The sequence below is a fragment of the Tupaia chinensis genome, unplaced genomic scaffold, assembly GCF_000334495.1.
Source record: "Tupaia chinensis unplaced genomic scaffold, TupChi_1.0 Scaffold000228_1, whole genome shotgun sequence".
NCBI lineage: Eukaryota > Metazoa > Chordata > Mammalia > Scandentia > Tupaiidae > Tupaia > Tupaia belangeri.
In genome coordinates, this window is record NW_006159703.1 from 4,248,718 (window position 1) to 4,265,260 (window position 16,543).

At 37.7% G+C, this 16,543-nt stretch overlaps 2 protein-coding genes across 3 annotated transcripts in view; both read left to right on the top strand.

The window, feature by feature from the left end:
* Nucleotides 1-853, top strand: part of SPINK13 (serine peptidase inhibitor Kazal type 13) — an 11,988-nt gene extending 11,135 nt beyond the window's left edge. The window contains exon 5 of the mRNA XM_006148064.3: nt 650-853. Coding sequence (XP_006148126.1) covers nt 650-698 — 49 coding nt within the window. The 3' untranslated portion in view covers nt 699-853. The remainder of the gene's footprint in view (nt 1-649) is intronic.
* Nucleotides 766-16,112, top strand: LOC102494875 (serine protease inhibitor Kazal-type 7). Of its 2 annotated transcripts, XM_006148063.3 has the most exons (7): nt 766-845; nt 5,385-5,490; nt 8,021-8,122; nt 12,837-13,000; nt 13,832-13,857; nt 14,520-14,644; nt 15,872-16,112. In XM_006148063.3, the coding sequence occupies exons 4-7, from the start codon at nt 12,937-12,939 to the stop codon at nt 15,915-15,917; spliced, it is 261 nt and encodes an 86-aa protein (XP_006148125.1). In that variant the 5' UTR covers nt 766-845; nt 5,385-5,490; nt 8,021-8,122; nt 12,837-12,936; the 3' UTR covers nt 15,918-16,112. The 2 variants fall into 2 exon arrangements, with proteins under 2 accessions (XP_006148125.1, XP_027627463.1); XM_027771662.1 differs by lacking the exons at nt 766-845; nt 5,385-5,490 and having other exon boundaries at nt 8,016-8,122.
* Nucleotides 16,113-16,543: the final 431 nt, after the last annotated feature.

The window sequence follows — 16,543 nt, forward strand, 5'->3', positions numbered from 1 at the left end:
ACCCAATCTTCACTGAAAATCTTTCTTTGAGAAGAATTCTTACAAGCTTTCAGCACCTTGTTCCCATTCCAGAAAGATTATTACTGATTACTGAAGGAGACAAGCTAGTCCAAAAAAAGAAGTGCATACTAATGTTCAGGGCAAGTCCTAGCTACTACTGTCTTTAAGAAAAATGAATGGGAATTTATGAATTATCGGTTTATGAAGAATTACTAAATTACACTATCATTTCTTCCAAATATAGTTACCACTAATTTCTCAGCAAGATGTTAATTAAACAAAAGACTTGAAAATATCCTTTTTAGTTCTTCCATGTAAGATACTTTCTACATTCTGTGGTATTCTTGTTGTTATCTTTTATTCTTGGTAGAAAATTCTGGTATTGCCCTGCTGAATGAACACGTATCAAGGTGGGAATGGGCTAGAGAATGAAAAACTTTATAGAACACTTTTTGAATGATCGAGACAGAAAAGGAATGTACAAACTGTAGTGGTGACAGACAGGAATGAAAAAAAAATTGGATATAAAGGGGAATTGTAAAAGCAGCTCCCTTTTCAGGACTTCATTTAGAAGACAAGGGAATGTACATTCAAAAGCACTATCCACCCTCCTTATACTAAACTCCTTGTTTTTTTCTTTTCACTTCAGGGAATTTGGTTCTTCCATCAAATTTGATAAATATGGAAAATGTGATTAATGGGTAACCAAGTATATATACCTGCTTTTTTTTACTACTTAATTCTTAAAATTATTTTTTTTTTTTGGAATTTGAGGATGCAAATTAAATAACAGGCTCTTATGCTGTACCCAACTATGGAACAAAATAGGAAACAAAGGAACTGAAGTAAGTGAGACCCAATATTACCTTCCTTACAAATAAAAATAATAACAAAAAAGCTAATTGGGATTCATTTCTGTGCACTGATTGTCAGCATCCATATTGGAGGTACGAGGTCTGCTCATCAAGTGGGCTTACTAACACTTCTCTGAATTACACTTAACCTAAGGTGCCAGCTTACCTGCAGGGACATACTCTGCCTTCCTGATCTTACTAAAGACATGGAACAATAAAAGAAACTATCCTCCCTATAAAGGGCAGACTCCAAAGGAAGGGATCATGGAGTTAGCTAGGCCCACCTATTTTTAAAAATCCCAAAGAGGTAAGTTCTACCTCCTGTGGTCATAGACATAAAATACCAGGCAGTGATGAGGAGCATTACACTAATGAGCACTTCCCACTGGAAGAAAGAAAGAACATTGTCAGAAGTAAGGAGGCCGGAATTCTGTCCTTAGTTTTGCCATTGACTGCCTGATTTTGAGTCACATTCACTATCAGTGTATTTGCCCATTGTAGCTCCAGAATGTTTTTAGTTCACCTTATTGTATTGTCTATGCAGAAAAATAACTCACCCACTTTGGCATTATGTACATTGAATACCCTGATGAAAACCACTACTGCTCTTCCATTTGTCAGGAAGTAAGATTGGTTTGGGTTTTTTGTTTGTTTCTCTTTGCCAGAAGGTGTGCACACACACAAGAGAGAGGGGGAGAAAAAGAGAGAAAGAGAACTCCCCATAGAGAATGGTTATACCAAAATCTTTTTTCCTCCCTTCTGCTCTCCTTTTGGGATTTGTGAGGGGATGGGAAGGAGAGAAGAGGAGAAGAGAAGAGAAAGAGAAGAGAAGAAAAGAAGAAGAGAAGAGAGGAGGAGATCAGAGGAGAGGAGAGGGGAGGGGAGGGGAGGGGAGGGGAGGAGAGGGAAAGGGAAGGGAAGAGAAGAGAAGAGAAGAGAAGAGAAAAGAAGAAGAAAAGAAGAGGGGAGAAGAGAGTAGGGGAGGGGAGGGGAGGAGAGGAGAGGAGAGGAGAAGAAAGAAGGAAAGGAAAGGAAAGAGAAAAGAATAGAAAGAAAAGAAAAAAATAAAATAAAATAAAAGAAGGATCTAGTAGAAAATGAATCCCTATATCTAGGATTTTTTATTTTACAAAGATCCTGTCCCAAAGTCTACCTGTATTGGAAACTGTAAGAAAATAGACTAAGTAATTCATTTTCAAGAATGGCTTAACAAAGAGTTGGCAGGTGGAGTGGTGGTTAAGGCATTGGACTCCCACATGGCCGACCAGGGTTCAAGTCCTAGACCTAGCAGCTTTCTCTCCCCTCTCTCTCTCTCCTTTTCTCTCTGTCTCTCTCTGGTCAAATTGAAGAATAATGATAATTAGTAAAATTAAATGACTAATGCTTAAGAAAAAATTATAGCTTAAAGCTGCCTAACCAGCTTACAGATGTGAAAACCTCAGAAAGTACACATTCCCAAAAAGTCCCTGAACAAATGAAACCCAGAAACCATCACCATTGAGAAATGACTTCCCAAGATGGTGACTGATAACCAGTCCTTTGTTCCTTTCTATTTCCTGGTTCTTCTTCCTCCTCAGGACATTTGGTAGGTCTTTTCTCATGCTTGTCTTGAGTCTACACCTTTCTACCAAATGAGAGGGAAGAGGACAACAAATGCCTAATCAGGGAATAACAAAACTTAGGTGACATCTAAGAAGATTGTACACCCCATAGTATTCAGTCATTGAGGAACTGGGGGAGAGACTTGTGCACTAGGGACAACTGCTTGTTGTATCCAGTTCGTGTCTGCCTGCCCATCAGACACCCAATCTTACAAGACCACCATTAATGTTTTGCTTCTCTATTCCTAATGTTTCTACGTCCATTCTTTGGCATTTGACAGGTGAGCACATTTCTCACAGAAAGCAAAGTACTTTTTCTGGTTACAGAGTGATAAAACAAAATTTTAGACTAAAATTTAACAGTTTGTTTGAACAAAGGGTGAACAATTGGAATTGGGCAATTTCTCAGAAAATGGTTTCCAAACAACTCCATACAGTCACATAGTCACAGGGTATGTAAGTTTGTGAAAAGAGAAAGTGGTGTGTGCAAGAAAGGCAGAGTGGTGTGAGCAAGAAAGGGAAAATGATGTGAGCAAGAAAAGGAGAGTGACATACAAAAACAAACATGAGGGAGTGAGGTAGAGAAATCACTGGATTGGTTACAGCTGGATGACAGACTGCAAGACTAGCCTAAAAGGTGGGGTTTCTGATCAACTGAAGTGAAGCTAGTGTGATTGTCTATAACTTAGCAACCAGCTCAGGGAGACTGCCTAACATGCATGGGGGGAGTGATTTCTCACTTTCTCTCTCTCTCTCTGTCAACTCCTGCAAGCACACATGCCCTATGACAAAAACCTAAACAAATCAATAAAGAAAAGAAAATTAAACTCACAGAAGATAAGAAAATATGTAATCTTGTAGTAATAATCTCTACCTGGAGTTGTCCAAAGTTCAAATATCGAGGGCAGAGTCCTTCTCAAGACCACTCTCATTTCTGACTCTAGCTGCAAGTTTAGAGGTTCCTATAACCATCCTCATATTCAGTAATTTGCTAGAAAGACACATAGAACTCAATGAAAGCTATAATACTTATGGTTACACTTTAGTACAGGACAAAGAAACAGATTAAATCAGTCAAAAGAAGACAGTCAGGGCAGGTTTAGGGTAAAGCTTATGGAGTCAGGACATGGTACTTTTTCTGTGGCATTAATATGTGACAATACACATGAATTAATGGCAACCAGAAAATTTCCCTAAGCCTTGGTCTTTAGAGTTTTTATTAGGACTTCATTTTATAAGCATTACTGATTAATATATTGTCTACATTGTTGAACTCAGTCTCTAGGTCAACTGGAGCTCCCACCCTAAATCACATGGTTATCTTTCTGGTGTAGCCAGCCCTTCCCTAAACTATCAGGTATGGCCAGTCCAACCCTGAGGTCTGGTGTAGCAAGATCATGCTCTAAACAAACAGTCCTATCAGGTGTGACATAAATTGCCTCCCAGAAGTCAAAGGCAAAGGTCAGACCATTTGGAGGGCAAAGCCAAATTCTATTTTGTTTGTTTCATTTTGATTTTAATAAGACAGGGGACTTTCCATGTCACAATTCTTCTGTGCTAGTCTCCCAGCTGAGACGATAGGAGTGTGCCACCATGCCCAGCCCTTTTTAAGGCAGCGACCCACTATGTTGCCCAGGCCAGCCTTGAGTTGATGATCTTTCCCTCCCCAAGTCACTGGGACTAAGGGCGCATGCCACTGTGCCTAACCTTTAGGTTGAACTGGGAATCAAACCCAGGCCTCCCATGTGGTCCCAGCCTGCACAGCACAACATTAAACAGCACACACTATTACACCTGGGCAAGGGCCAAATTTTTACTGCACAATCCCAAATTCTCTAAAGCTACCAAGTAGATTTGGGTTAATTTAGTATTTATGTCATTGGCTCTTCCTTCTTTCATTTTTTTATTTTTGTTTTGGGCTTTTATTTTTAATTTCCAAAATAACCTCATTTATTTCTCATGATTCTACATCTTTTAGGATATTTTTATTTTGCTCTTTGTTGTTTATCTCTTAGATAAAACTGGAACTGGAGTTTATGAGAACTTGCTTTTTAATTTAAAAAGACACCTCTTGCTTTTTAATTTAAAAAGACACCTCTATCAGGCCAGCAAGTGGCATAGTAGTTATGACTCTGGGCTCCCACATGGCCAACCATGGTTCAAGTTCTAGACTCAGTGGCTTAAAAATCATGCCAGGCATGTAAGCAAGCATGCCCAAAATCCCAGGAGGAAAATGGAGAAGAAGAGATTGTGGTGTGGCCATGCCTCCTGGGGGGACAATTTCTCATTTTCCCTCTGACTGTCTCTCTCCAGAGAGCTCACATGCCCTATGGCAAAAGCCAAAAAAAAAAAAAAAAAAGGTTAGTTTTTAAAAATAATTATTTAATTTTATTTATTATTATTATTTTTTTAGTTTGTCATTGGACACATGCATTCACCAGAGAGAGACAGAGAGGGAGAGAGAGGGAAAGTGATGAAAGCAAGTCATCAGGTCTGGGACTTGGTCCACAGTTGGCCATGTACGAGTCTAGTGCCCAACCACTACATCCACCTGTTGACCCAACTACAGTTAGATTTTAGTAATTTTTCTTTGATAATTCTCTTTATAATCTTTGCTATCAAAGATAAAACACTTAATATAAATGTATACATTTATAAAACTATTAGGGAACATCTACCTACCCATGTGAGATTAATGGATAAACAATAGTAAAGAAAAATTATAAGGGAAATTAACATATGTGTGTATTTGTGTGAAAAGAGAGATTAAAATCAGTCCCTTTGAAGAGATACAGGGCAGGGGCAGGGTGAGCCTTACTTTGTCCTCTTCTGTGGAGGACATCTTATAGCTATTTTAATGCTATGTGCTCTGAATTAAAAATATAAGACATTTTAGACACCTATTTACTTTTTCCTATTTTTATTTCAGACTCCAGACTGGTGACAGGGAAGGAACAACTGACAAGAAAACTTAAGGTCAGAAAAAGTGATAAGCTCTTACAAGAGCAAAACAAACACACTTAAGAAGATTCCAGGTATCATTGTCCTTTTTTTAAGAATTATTTTTGTTTAACTTTATTTACTTACTTATTTTAATTTGGCCAGAGAGGGACAGAGTGAGAGTGCAGAGAGAGAGAGAGAGAGAGAAAGTGAGAAAGCAAGCCACCAGGTTTGGGACTTGAATTATGGTTGGCCATGTTGGAGTCCAGGGTCCTTAGCCACCATGCCACCAACTGGCCCTAGTACCATTGTTTTATTGGAAGACAAAAATTAGCCCCAAATACCATATTTTGCAGAACTGTTCTGCTTCCCATTTACTAACACTTATTATGTACAGGGCTCTATTCTAAAGAAAAGAACTACACACAACCTTCTTTTTGGCATCTTAAAGTTTAGGTATATTTTGGGATTAAAGAGAAGTTCCTTTGAGATTCTAACATAGGGACAGAAAATTGTACATGTGCTCATATATACTTCAAAAGGTGTATAAAATTTAAGGGAGTTTGTAGATACTTTTGACTACATCTCAATTCTCATTAAGGAGCTTCGGTCTACATATAAGATTTCTGAAAATGTGTATTTATACATAAAATTTTGACCTATAATTTTACTACCATTGATGTATCCTAATACAATATTACTTGTACAAAAACATTGACCAAAAAAATTATATTTTACAAAAGTTTACAATGCTTTTTGAGAAGGTGGAGGAGATGGAAAAGCAGATGAAAGTGAATGCAGGACCAGCTTGTGGTGTGGTGGTTAAGGCAGCTGGATCCCACATGGCCAATATGCACTTCAAGTCCTGGACATAAGTAATAGCTTGAAAAATTCACTGGGCATATATGCATGCGTACCCAAAATTCTGAAAGAAGGGAGAAATGGAGAAGAGAGAATTGTGACCATTCACCATGGGGGATGGGGGTAGGTGCTTCTCTCTCTGTCTAGAATGGTAAGCACATGTACTCTCTGGCAAACTTTTAAAAATCGTTCGTAACCATTGCAGAGTGTATTACTACATCTGAGTAAGCTTTTTCTGAACCTTCTGACTTGTCTAACAATCCTCCATACATTCAGCCTTTCATCAAGGCTAATAACTCCTGATTTTGACCCACTGTTTGAACTTCGACCATAAGCACATCTAACACTTTCAACCGCATCAAAAATTTATTTTGTATTTCTCTAAAAATCGACTTAGGAACAGTTGTCAAAGATAAACAAAACTGGATAGTATTCAAGTGATAATGATAATTTATAGTAGTAATGCTATTGGTATAGGGAAAAAAAGCCCAGGAGAACTGAACTCAGCCTCGAAGGGTGCATAGGTGACTGGACATTTTGATGGGAGAAGGTCAGAATGGAGAGAATGGTGAAGACTGAGAAGTGAACATTTACAAAAAGCAGGAAGGGAGAGGAGGTAGAGTGTGCAATCAGACCATCTGAGTTTGTTCACTGGTCCTTATCCAGAAGAGAAATGAACTTCCTGTATCTTTATAATAAGAAGTAACTATTGTACCTAAGTTTAAGCAAGGTGCCCACTGAAGTTAGATCCCTATCCTCCTGTGGCTGCCAGGAGAAAGATCAAGAGTTAGTTCCCAAAAGGTTTGCCTTTCAGGGAGACAGTTCTCAGGTTCTTAAGGCAACATTTCAGAACTTACATCTCAAAGGGCAAAGAAAAGATATATAGTTGCAAGCTTTCTAAAGTAACTGCTTTAAAAGGAGGCTTAGCAATCTATCTGTGTTATCACCAGGTTTTGTCTGGGATGAACACTAAGTAGTCTTAACAGTGTTGAGTTTTCTCAGGCAGACATTTAAGGGGACCTGTGATCCTCCTAGGGGTGCAACATTGAGCTACTAGAAACTATATTAGGATTTGTGCAAATATTTTATTGTGTTAGGGAGGGGCTAGACAAAATCATTTGTGCTGAATCTGAGGTTGTTACAGGACAATACTGAGGCCTCATTGAGAAGAGGCTCAGAGGAGCCTAAGTAGAATTTGGTCAAGGGCAGAGTGCCACTATATTGAACATGAATTAGGCAAAGTCAGTTAAATCCAAGATGCATTGATTGAGCCTCTAACCTGGATACCATCACAGACTTTTAGTGTTGGCTGGGGACTTGGTAACCATTTAAACAATCTCTGACTTCTTCTATAATGTTCCTCATGGGCCAGCATCCACCAGGATGTCCCATAAAGTGGAAACTTACTTCATGATACAGCATGAACAGTGCTATCAAGATTTGATTGTTAGGAAACCCTACTTACCTTGGATCCAAACCTATATTTATGATGCTTTCAACCATCAGGGCCCTTTATGACAAAATAGGAAGGGTTTACTCTCTCCCAACTAGCAGCAAAAGAAATATATTTTTGTCATCTACTCATTGCACACTCAGATTTTTCTTCTTTGGGAAAAACATAATCTCAAGTTATTTCAATAATTTAAGTCTTGTTTTTCTTATTTCTTTCTATCCTGGGCCAGTTATGTAGTCTGGCTTTTTTCATTTAGGCAGTATCCATCTTAATAAAGTGTTTTTATTAGTCACTATATCTTCTTTCTATAGATTATGCGTGGGCACTTCTAGGATTGGTGTATCCCTCATATCGATGCAATGGTGGTAGCAGCTAAAAAGGAGAAGGCAGAGTTTCTCTCTCAGTTGTGAGAGGTATGTTTATCCTGTAACCTTTTCTGATAAAAAGAACTCTGCAAGAGGCCTCTGCACACTCAGAAAATAGAGTGATTTCAACTTAAAGACGATCTTAATCATAAGGGGGAAAAAAGTGGGAGAGAATTGTTAAACATTTCATACTTTCCTCTTTGTACTGAAGTTAAATCCAATCAACAATGATTAGATTATTTTGGGTTTCTGTGAGATAACATTTTCTTATTATGTTTAAATTTAACTGATGAAAGCAAATGATTTCTTCCAAATGCTTGATGAATTCTGTGTCACTCTACCATTTGGCTAATGATTCATTTAACAATTATTTATTGAGTAGTTCCTCCTCCATGCAATGTACTATTATAGATGCCAGGATAAGCAAGTTAAAAAAGACAGGCAAGGGCCAGCAGGTTAAGGTGCTGAACTCTCACATGACTGACTATGGTGTGAGTCCTAGACCTGGTGGCTTGAAGAATCACACCAGGCAGCTGTGCACACATACCCAAAATCCCAAGAGCAGAATGGAGGAGAAGGGATTGCAGTATGGCCATCCTTCAGGGAGGAGATTTCTCACTTTGCCTTTCTCTGTCTCTCATTGTCCCTCTCCAGTGAGTACATGCAACCTATGGCAACTAACTATTAATGAGAAAAAGACAGGCAAGATCCTGTTCTTATGGAACCTGCATTATAGTAGTAAGAGATAAATAATGTACAAATAAATGAATAAGCAATATCAAGAAGTCAGTATGCCAGTAATGAATGCTGTGATGAAAATAAATAAAAGTGTCATAGGATAACAAGCAAAGCATAAAATAGTAGTTTAATATAATAAATCAATGTTGAATGGATGGTAAAGACCATAAACTTCTAGACATAATCTCTGACTGAAATTACTGGAATGAAAACTTGTAATAGAAAATAATAAAAAGAGAAAATGTAGAGAAAGGCAATTTCAAAAAAAGAAAAATAGACCATAAACATACATACACACACACACACACACACACACACGGAAAAAAACTAGTAATATGAAAATTAAAAGTACACATCATAAAATATGATTCTTTATTGAAAACAATGTATATGATAACAGTCTTGACTTGATTATCCCACACTGCATGCATGCTCTGAAAAAACATATTGTATATCATAAAGATATACAACCTAATGTAGATAAGAAATTATAAAATAAAATAAATTAGGAGCTAGCAGGTGGCGTGGTGGTTAAGGTGCTACACTATCACATTGCAGACCGTGGTTCAAGTCTCAGACCCAGTGGTTTGAAACTCACACCAGGTATATGTGCGTGTGTGCCCAAAATTCTGAGAGGAAAATAGAGAAGGGATTGCAACACAGCCATCTGCACCTCCGGGAGTGATTTCTCACTTTTCCTCTCTGTCTCTCTCTGGCAAGTGCATACACTCTATGGCAAAAACCTAAAAATTTATTTATTTATTAAATTGAATTAATTATTTTTTTAACAAAAGAAAAAATGGGGGGCTGGCAGATGGCATAAAGGTGCTGGACTCCCACATAGCCAATCACAGTTCAAGTCCCAAACTTGGTGGCTTTCCTTCTCACTTTTCCTCTCTGTCTCTCTCTGGTCAAATTTAAAAATATAAATAAATAAATAAAGTTAAATAAAATAATTCTTTTAAAAGGATTATCAATAATATTCATTATTAATAATGAATATAATTATTGTTAGTGATGAATTATTGTGAATTTGTCTTTTTTAAAAATTTGACCAGTGAGAGACAGAGTGAGAGAGAAAGAGAAAGTGAGGAAGCAAGCCACCAGGTCCAGAACTCAAATTGCAGTCAGTCATGTGGGAGTCCAACACCCCTTAACCACCCCTTAACCACCACACCACCTGCTGGTTCCCTAGTTTTTTAAATTTTTTAAAGAATAATTTAATTTAATTTAATTATTTATTTTAATTTGAAAGTTAAATATAATTCTTTAAAAAGAACAATAAAAGAAAAGATGGACACTCAGTCACAAGAAGAGAATTGAGAAGAAGGATTGTGATGTCATCCCTCTGGGAGGACGATTTTTCACTTCTCTCTCACTGTCTTTTTCTGGTTAGTGTACATGCCCTATGGCAAAAACCTTTAAAAAAAAAAAAAGAAAGAAGAAAAATAGATGAAAGATTTTTTCAATCCAATCTCACATAGAATTCAGTACAAAAGATGTAGCCTAGTGACAGATGATCTTCACATCCCGGAATGCCATGTATTTTCCCCCCCGGCTCAGCTCCCTCTGCTGCTCATTTAAAACTTCACCTGTCCTTCCTGACTGCTCTGACTCTGCCAGGCTTACTCCTATTATTTCATGTCCATGCCTTCACATTTGCTTGTTAGATTTAGATTTAAAGCAACATTCCAGAGTGATTACAAAGCATTGGCTCTTTACCTTAAGCAAGACACTTCTCTATGTCCCTATTGCTGGGACCAGCAGTTGATATAATGGCTATGTCGCTGGACTCCCATGTCGTCGGCATCGGTTTGAATCCCAGACCTGGTAGCTTAAACTCACACCAGGTGTGTGTGTGTATGTGTGTGCCCAAAATCCCAAGAGGTGAATGGAGAAGAAGGGATTGTGGTGTGTGGTTGCTTTCTGTCTTTCTGGCGAGTGCATGCGCCCTATAGCAAAAACCTCTCAAAAAAAAAAGAAAAAAGAAAAAAGAAAAAAAAAAATCCAAGTCCCTATTGCCTCAGCTAAATAACGAGGAGAATAACTGTATAATTTAATAAGAATGTTTTACATTTTAAATGAGATAATGCATATAGCAAGTGTAGCATGGTTCTAAGATATAGTAATTGCTTAATTTATCAATTTTATTATTATAACATTTCGTTCCTGTAGTTACTATTCTATACCCGGTTTACTGCCCTACCATGGTACTGGTTTCCCTATTAGCCTCCTACTGCACTGATCCAGGAACTCTTCATTCAGGCCCTGCTGCAGTTTAATTCCCTAACCTTCTCTAACTCTCTAAAGGGTTTTCTGAAGTGCCTTATAGCACCCCAAGTCTGCTAGGAGAGAAATCCCCAATATTCTCAAACTTTGATCTTATTTCATTTTTATGTTTTTCCGCATTAATCTTATCCTACCTTCCCCAAGATGGAACCATAATCATAGAGACCCTCTCTTCTAAGGCCTCAAGATCCACCCTTCCCCACTTCATCACTTGCAGGAATGTAAGGAAGGATGGAAAAACTGCTCTCACCCTGAAATAGTGAACTGTTTTTTTCTTCAAAGATTTCATCTCTCATCTTAAAAGCACTGCCATAATTTGCGACTCAGTTTCCATCTTGAAAATTTCCTCTGTATCACAGCTGCTAAAACCCCAAACAACCTCATACCTGACCCCCTGACCTCACTTTTCCTCAGCTTTTTGAGTCCAGAGACCTTTATCATCAACCATCTTTACCTCCTTTGTCTTCAGATTCACCCTGAAGAACATTATCTCAACCCCACCCCTGAGAAATTAATCTGGCACTTTGCCTGCTAGCCACAGCCTCCGTAAACAATTGTTCATATTCCCCACACCTACTAAGTACATATGTTGCTTAAGCCTTGACCTCTAAATACTCAACTGCTTGTCCCTTGCATAATCTATTAGGACCTTCTGGGACACTTAACCCTCTTCCAAGTCTTGCCACCTCCTAAGATAAATATGATTTCTATTATGAAGATGAGGTAGCTAAAGTATCCATCACCATGACGTAATTAAATGCACCATGTTTTAGAACAGACTTTTCTATAAATTAGTCCAATTATGCAAACTATGTTGTGGTGAACAATAGCTCCACTGGATAGGCTTAGGGGTGGTCTCTTTGCCATTTACCAACTTCAGGGGACAAGGTGAGATCAATTTTATCTCTTCATAACCTCTAAGGTTGGGTGAGGACACGTGATGGCCACGTGATAGTCACAGTGTTATCACTTCTGGGCTAGAATATTTAATTACTAAAAAGGGAAATCTCAAAAATGCATCCTATTAACATACACTTTGACAACAATATTCCAAATAATTACTACTTTGTCCCTTGGGCATCCAGAGTGAAGGACACACAGTATCCTTAGCCATGTATTTAATTTGAGGAAGAAATATACTAACTTGCTTTGTCTTAATTCACAGAAATCTTAGGGTTATACGTTACCACAGCATAACTAAGCCTTCTTGATTGATATAGGCTCACAGCATATAAATGACTAATCCAAGATCACACAAGTAAAAAATGTCAAAAGTGAATGCTTCCCCAAGCTCCATAAATGCTAAGATTGTTGTTCCTTCTATTAAATCCCAGCTTACTTAATAGGTTCATTGTCTCAGAAAGAAAATACCATTTCCCCAGAAACCAAACTGTAAACACACATAAAATCTGTCTAATCTGGGTTTAATATTTCCCATTTTAGTAAATAAATAAAACTGATCATTTCCTTTAGGAACTGTAAAATTCCTATTTATTTCAAAATAAAGTCAAGCAACCTAGACTTAAACTCTTTTACTATGCTCAGTTTAGAATTCTAAGTCTCCCCCATGAGATGGGCTGTTATTATTATTAAAATAATTCTTTCCTCAAATAATCAATTTGTTGGTCAGATAGGAAGTAGCAATTAAAGGACAAGAACTGCAACACCACCCAAGGTGTGACATCATGCTTTGAGATTCTCTTGGAGCCAGAACTGACTCTGGATGACCTCACAGGAAAGGTGGAGAAATGAAGACTTGCCATATAAACGTCCCTAGGCAATGGCCATACAGCTGTGGTGACAACCTCTGAGCAGCTTGGCATTACACCATCTCCATGATGAAGGGCATCGGGGGTCTCCTTCTGCTCTGTGCATTGACCTACTTCTGCTGCAGAACAGGTGAGCTAAGGTGGACAGTCCCCATAGAGTCATTAAGCTTGTTTTCCCAAATAACTTCTCTGAGAGAAATGTCTGTGTGGATTTTGAGGGTACTGGCTTGTAAGAGAAATAGCTTAGGTCTGGGAAAGGAAAATCTTAAGTTCCAGCTGGAGTTTGAGGAATTTGGATCTAAATCTTCCTTTTCCAAAATGCTTATTTGCATCCACGGAACAAAAAAGATATGATATTATTTCTTTACAAATTTTCCATTTCATAAGGATACTGGAAGTTGTTGGCATTATTAGGTCCTATTTCTCAGTGCAAAGAGTCAGAAAAATCTGAATGTTGCCCAGATCAATCGAGGAGGATCAAAATAAAGCACAATTCTCCAAAGGACTGAATCAACAATCAGACTTTAGCAATATACAATGAAAAGTTACTTAGTTAAAAGAAAGTTTGTAACATCTTAAAGTCGCTTTCAGTATATTCTTTTATATTAATTAGGGTGGAAAGATGATCAAAGATAGTGCTTCAGGTTCTTAGGATTGAAATACTTATTTCTGCCTGATTTGAACCATTATTGGAGACACTATGTGCTCAAGAAAATGTCCCCTGGCCAATGAAGAGATGGAATTTGGATATTCTCATACCTGAACCAAGGGCTGACCTAACCTATTGGCCGTTCAACTTCCTCAGCAAATAGTTGGGATTTTGTGTAAAGATGAGGAATGTACTGAAACTCCTTGCCATGGGAAATCCAGAGTCTTCAAGTACAGGCAAAACTTACCCTAGTTAATGATATTTTTGAGGCTTTGTGTTATTTTTAATAATTCTATTTGTATTCTATTTCAGAAGCTGCCAGTCTAACTTCAAAAATGGTGAGTATGTTGGATAATATTTTCATTTCAATTTCTACTGATTCTTTAGTCAATAAATACTTACGAAATATGTAAGTAAGATCAATTCAGTAAGTTTAGAGAGACCAGAGGAGGAATAAACCAGAGATGCATAAATGAGCTCTGTTCTACAAAAGAAAAAAAATGACTTACCTATAAAGAACTAGATTCTTTTTAAAAAGATTAAGTTTTAAAGTTAAAAAGAGAGCTGACTTCCAGCTGAGAAGTGGGTGAAGTTTTCATGGAAGGAACAACTTGTGAGAGACAGACCAGCTCTGGATTCAATCCCAACTTTCTAAGCTTTAATTTCCCCACTTATAAATAGAAGTAATAGTAGAGCCAACCTTATTCAGTTGTTCTTAAGAGTAAAAGAAGAAAATTAATGTAAGATTTCAGTTAAGTGCCTGGCGTAGAAATGCTCAGCAATTGTGAACTAAGTGTAGTAGTCAAACCAAAAGAGATGCGAGTAGTATTCATATTTGCCATAATGATAATGTAAGTACTTATAAATATACCCACAGCAGCATCAGAATATCTGAGCCAAAACTTTCAGAATGGAATTTTTATAGCCTGCCCAATAAAGGCCAGGTTACCCTAGCTTGGATCCAGGAGAAAAGCAAGATATTCTCTTGTGTCTGACACAGTTGGACTGCAGCATTTACAAGAAGTACCCAGTGGTGGCCATTCCCTGCCCCATCATGTACCTACCTGTTTGTGGTTCTGACTACATCACCTATGGGAACGAATGCCACTTGTGTATTGAGAACCTGTGAGTATTTCATGGGAGAAAAAGGGGGTCTGGGGTCAGTCTGCTCACTACAAACTCATTTTTCCAGGAGTCTCCTTAACTCTTAATAAACTTCCCTGAATCTCATTCAGAAAGCAGGTGGGGAGAGAAAACAGACTGCTGCAAGGTCAGACCCAGCTAGGGTCACCTACCTTGCCAGTTTGGACTGGTCTCATCTACCACAAACTTCTAATTCCTGTCTTTCAATTCAGGGAATCTAAAACTGTGAGTTCTAAAACTCCTGTCCCTGGAACAAGTTACCAAATGGTTAAGGGGGCCATTTAGGGCAGGGAGTTGGTGAGTGGAATATCCATCCCCAATAACTTTTAACTATTTTAAATAGTCGCGTTCCACACAATATCTTGTTTGAGGAATGGTTTCTGAACCCTACACCAAGAAGGAATCAAGAACTACTACCCTACATGACTTGAAAGGTTTTTAACAACCTTAATGGAGTTTGATTCTTAGCCAAACTATGGCTAGAGGTCCTTTATTTTCAATTCCCAGGAGGTTTACTTACCACAGTAAACCAAGTTTATTTTGATCATTGTTAACTATCTTTTAGGCCACTGAATTTTGACATGTCTTAGAGTTTGTGTTTTTCATTTGTGATTATCTTGACAAGTCAGGATATCAAGTTGGGCCCTGAGCCCTGAAAGACATGTCTAAATATTCCAATACCTATCACGAAAATTTATTTCACAAAAGGGAAAATTCTCTAACATAGACACATCCTGGGCCATTGGCCTAGAAACTATTAAGTCATCGATAAAATCATGACATGTTTTTCTATGCAAAAATGCATCATGACTTTCCTGATGACCCAATAGCTTTGTTCAGGGGTATTGAAAGAGAAATGTGGTAGAAATATTCATTAATGCAGGATCCAACTTCATCACAGGTTTGGTTGATCAGGAATACTAAGGGACAGGCCACCTCAATTTCCTTTTGTTATTTTAATGCACTAGTGATCATCTGGACTGTGGAAGCATTGGAAGCAGTAGATAGAGTGAAAGTATCACTAGATAAGGGAAATTCTGTTCCTGCCTCTGTCGGAAACTGCCTGTGGCAAGCACACTTCTTTCTGAAACTCAGTTTCCTCATCTGAAAAATGAGGTTCTACCTCGCAGTCTTTATATCTTTCAGCTCTAATATTATATAAAATTTCCTCATGTGTTAATGAATTTTCTTAACTGTATCTTCTCTTAGGAAAAGTGAAGGAAAAGTTCAGTTACTTCATGAAGGAATGTGCTAACTTCTTACTGGACCTGGAGAGAGAGCAATGACATCCTCCTTCTCATCCTGACTGGCTTTCCTTCAAAAGGTGTATATGTCTTCGGAGGGAACAGAGCCAGATTCTGAGTCAATTCCATTGAGTAAAGAAAATTGTTATTCTATCCCTTCAAATTCATGCCTCACTGACAGATTGACTTCTTTTACACTTCAAGGAAATAACCTCTCCAGAAAGTATATTATTACTTCTGTTAATATTTTTTTGTAGACCAAGGTATAATATCTCAGTTTTAAAATAAAATAAAAATCATACAAATCTTGTTTTTGAACAGAGTCCCATGTGGTTCCTAAGAAACATGTGCATCCATACATAAACATATAATACATACATATGCATACATTTACATACATATAAATGCTGGTGAACATTTTACCCTTTTCTGGAGTATTTATTCATGAGAAACTAGTCTGTGGACCATCCTGGGTTTTTTTTAAATTATTTATTTTTATTAATTATTTTGCATTCATTCACTGAATATCATCACAGCATACAAGATGCAGTTTCCCATCCAGAATACACTGTATAGTGTTGGTCTCTTTTCCATAGTTCATTAAAAGGAACATTTTTACTCTAAGAAGTCATTCCTA

What these genes read in the sequence shown, in the direction of transcription:
- LOC102494875 (XM_006148063.3), top strand. Translation starts at nt 12,937, where the DNA reads ATGATGAAGGGCATCGGGGGTCTCCTTCTGCTCTGTGCATTGACCTAC. An exon ending in CTACTTCTGCTGCAGAACAG is followed by an intron (nt 13,001 to 13,831) that starts GTGAGCTAAGGT and finishes ATTCTATTTCAG; the next exon opens with AAGCTGCCAGTCTAACTTCA. An exon ending in CACTTGTGTATTGAGAACCT is followed by an intron (nt 14,645 to 15,871) that starts GTGAGTATTTCA and finishes ATCTTCTCTTAG; the next exon opens with GAAAAGTGAAGGAAAAGTTC.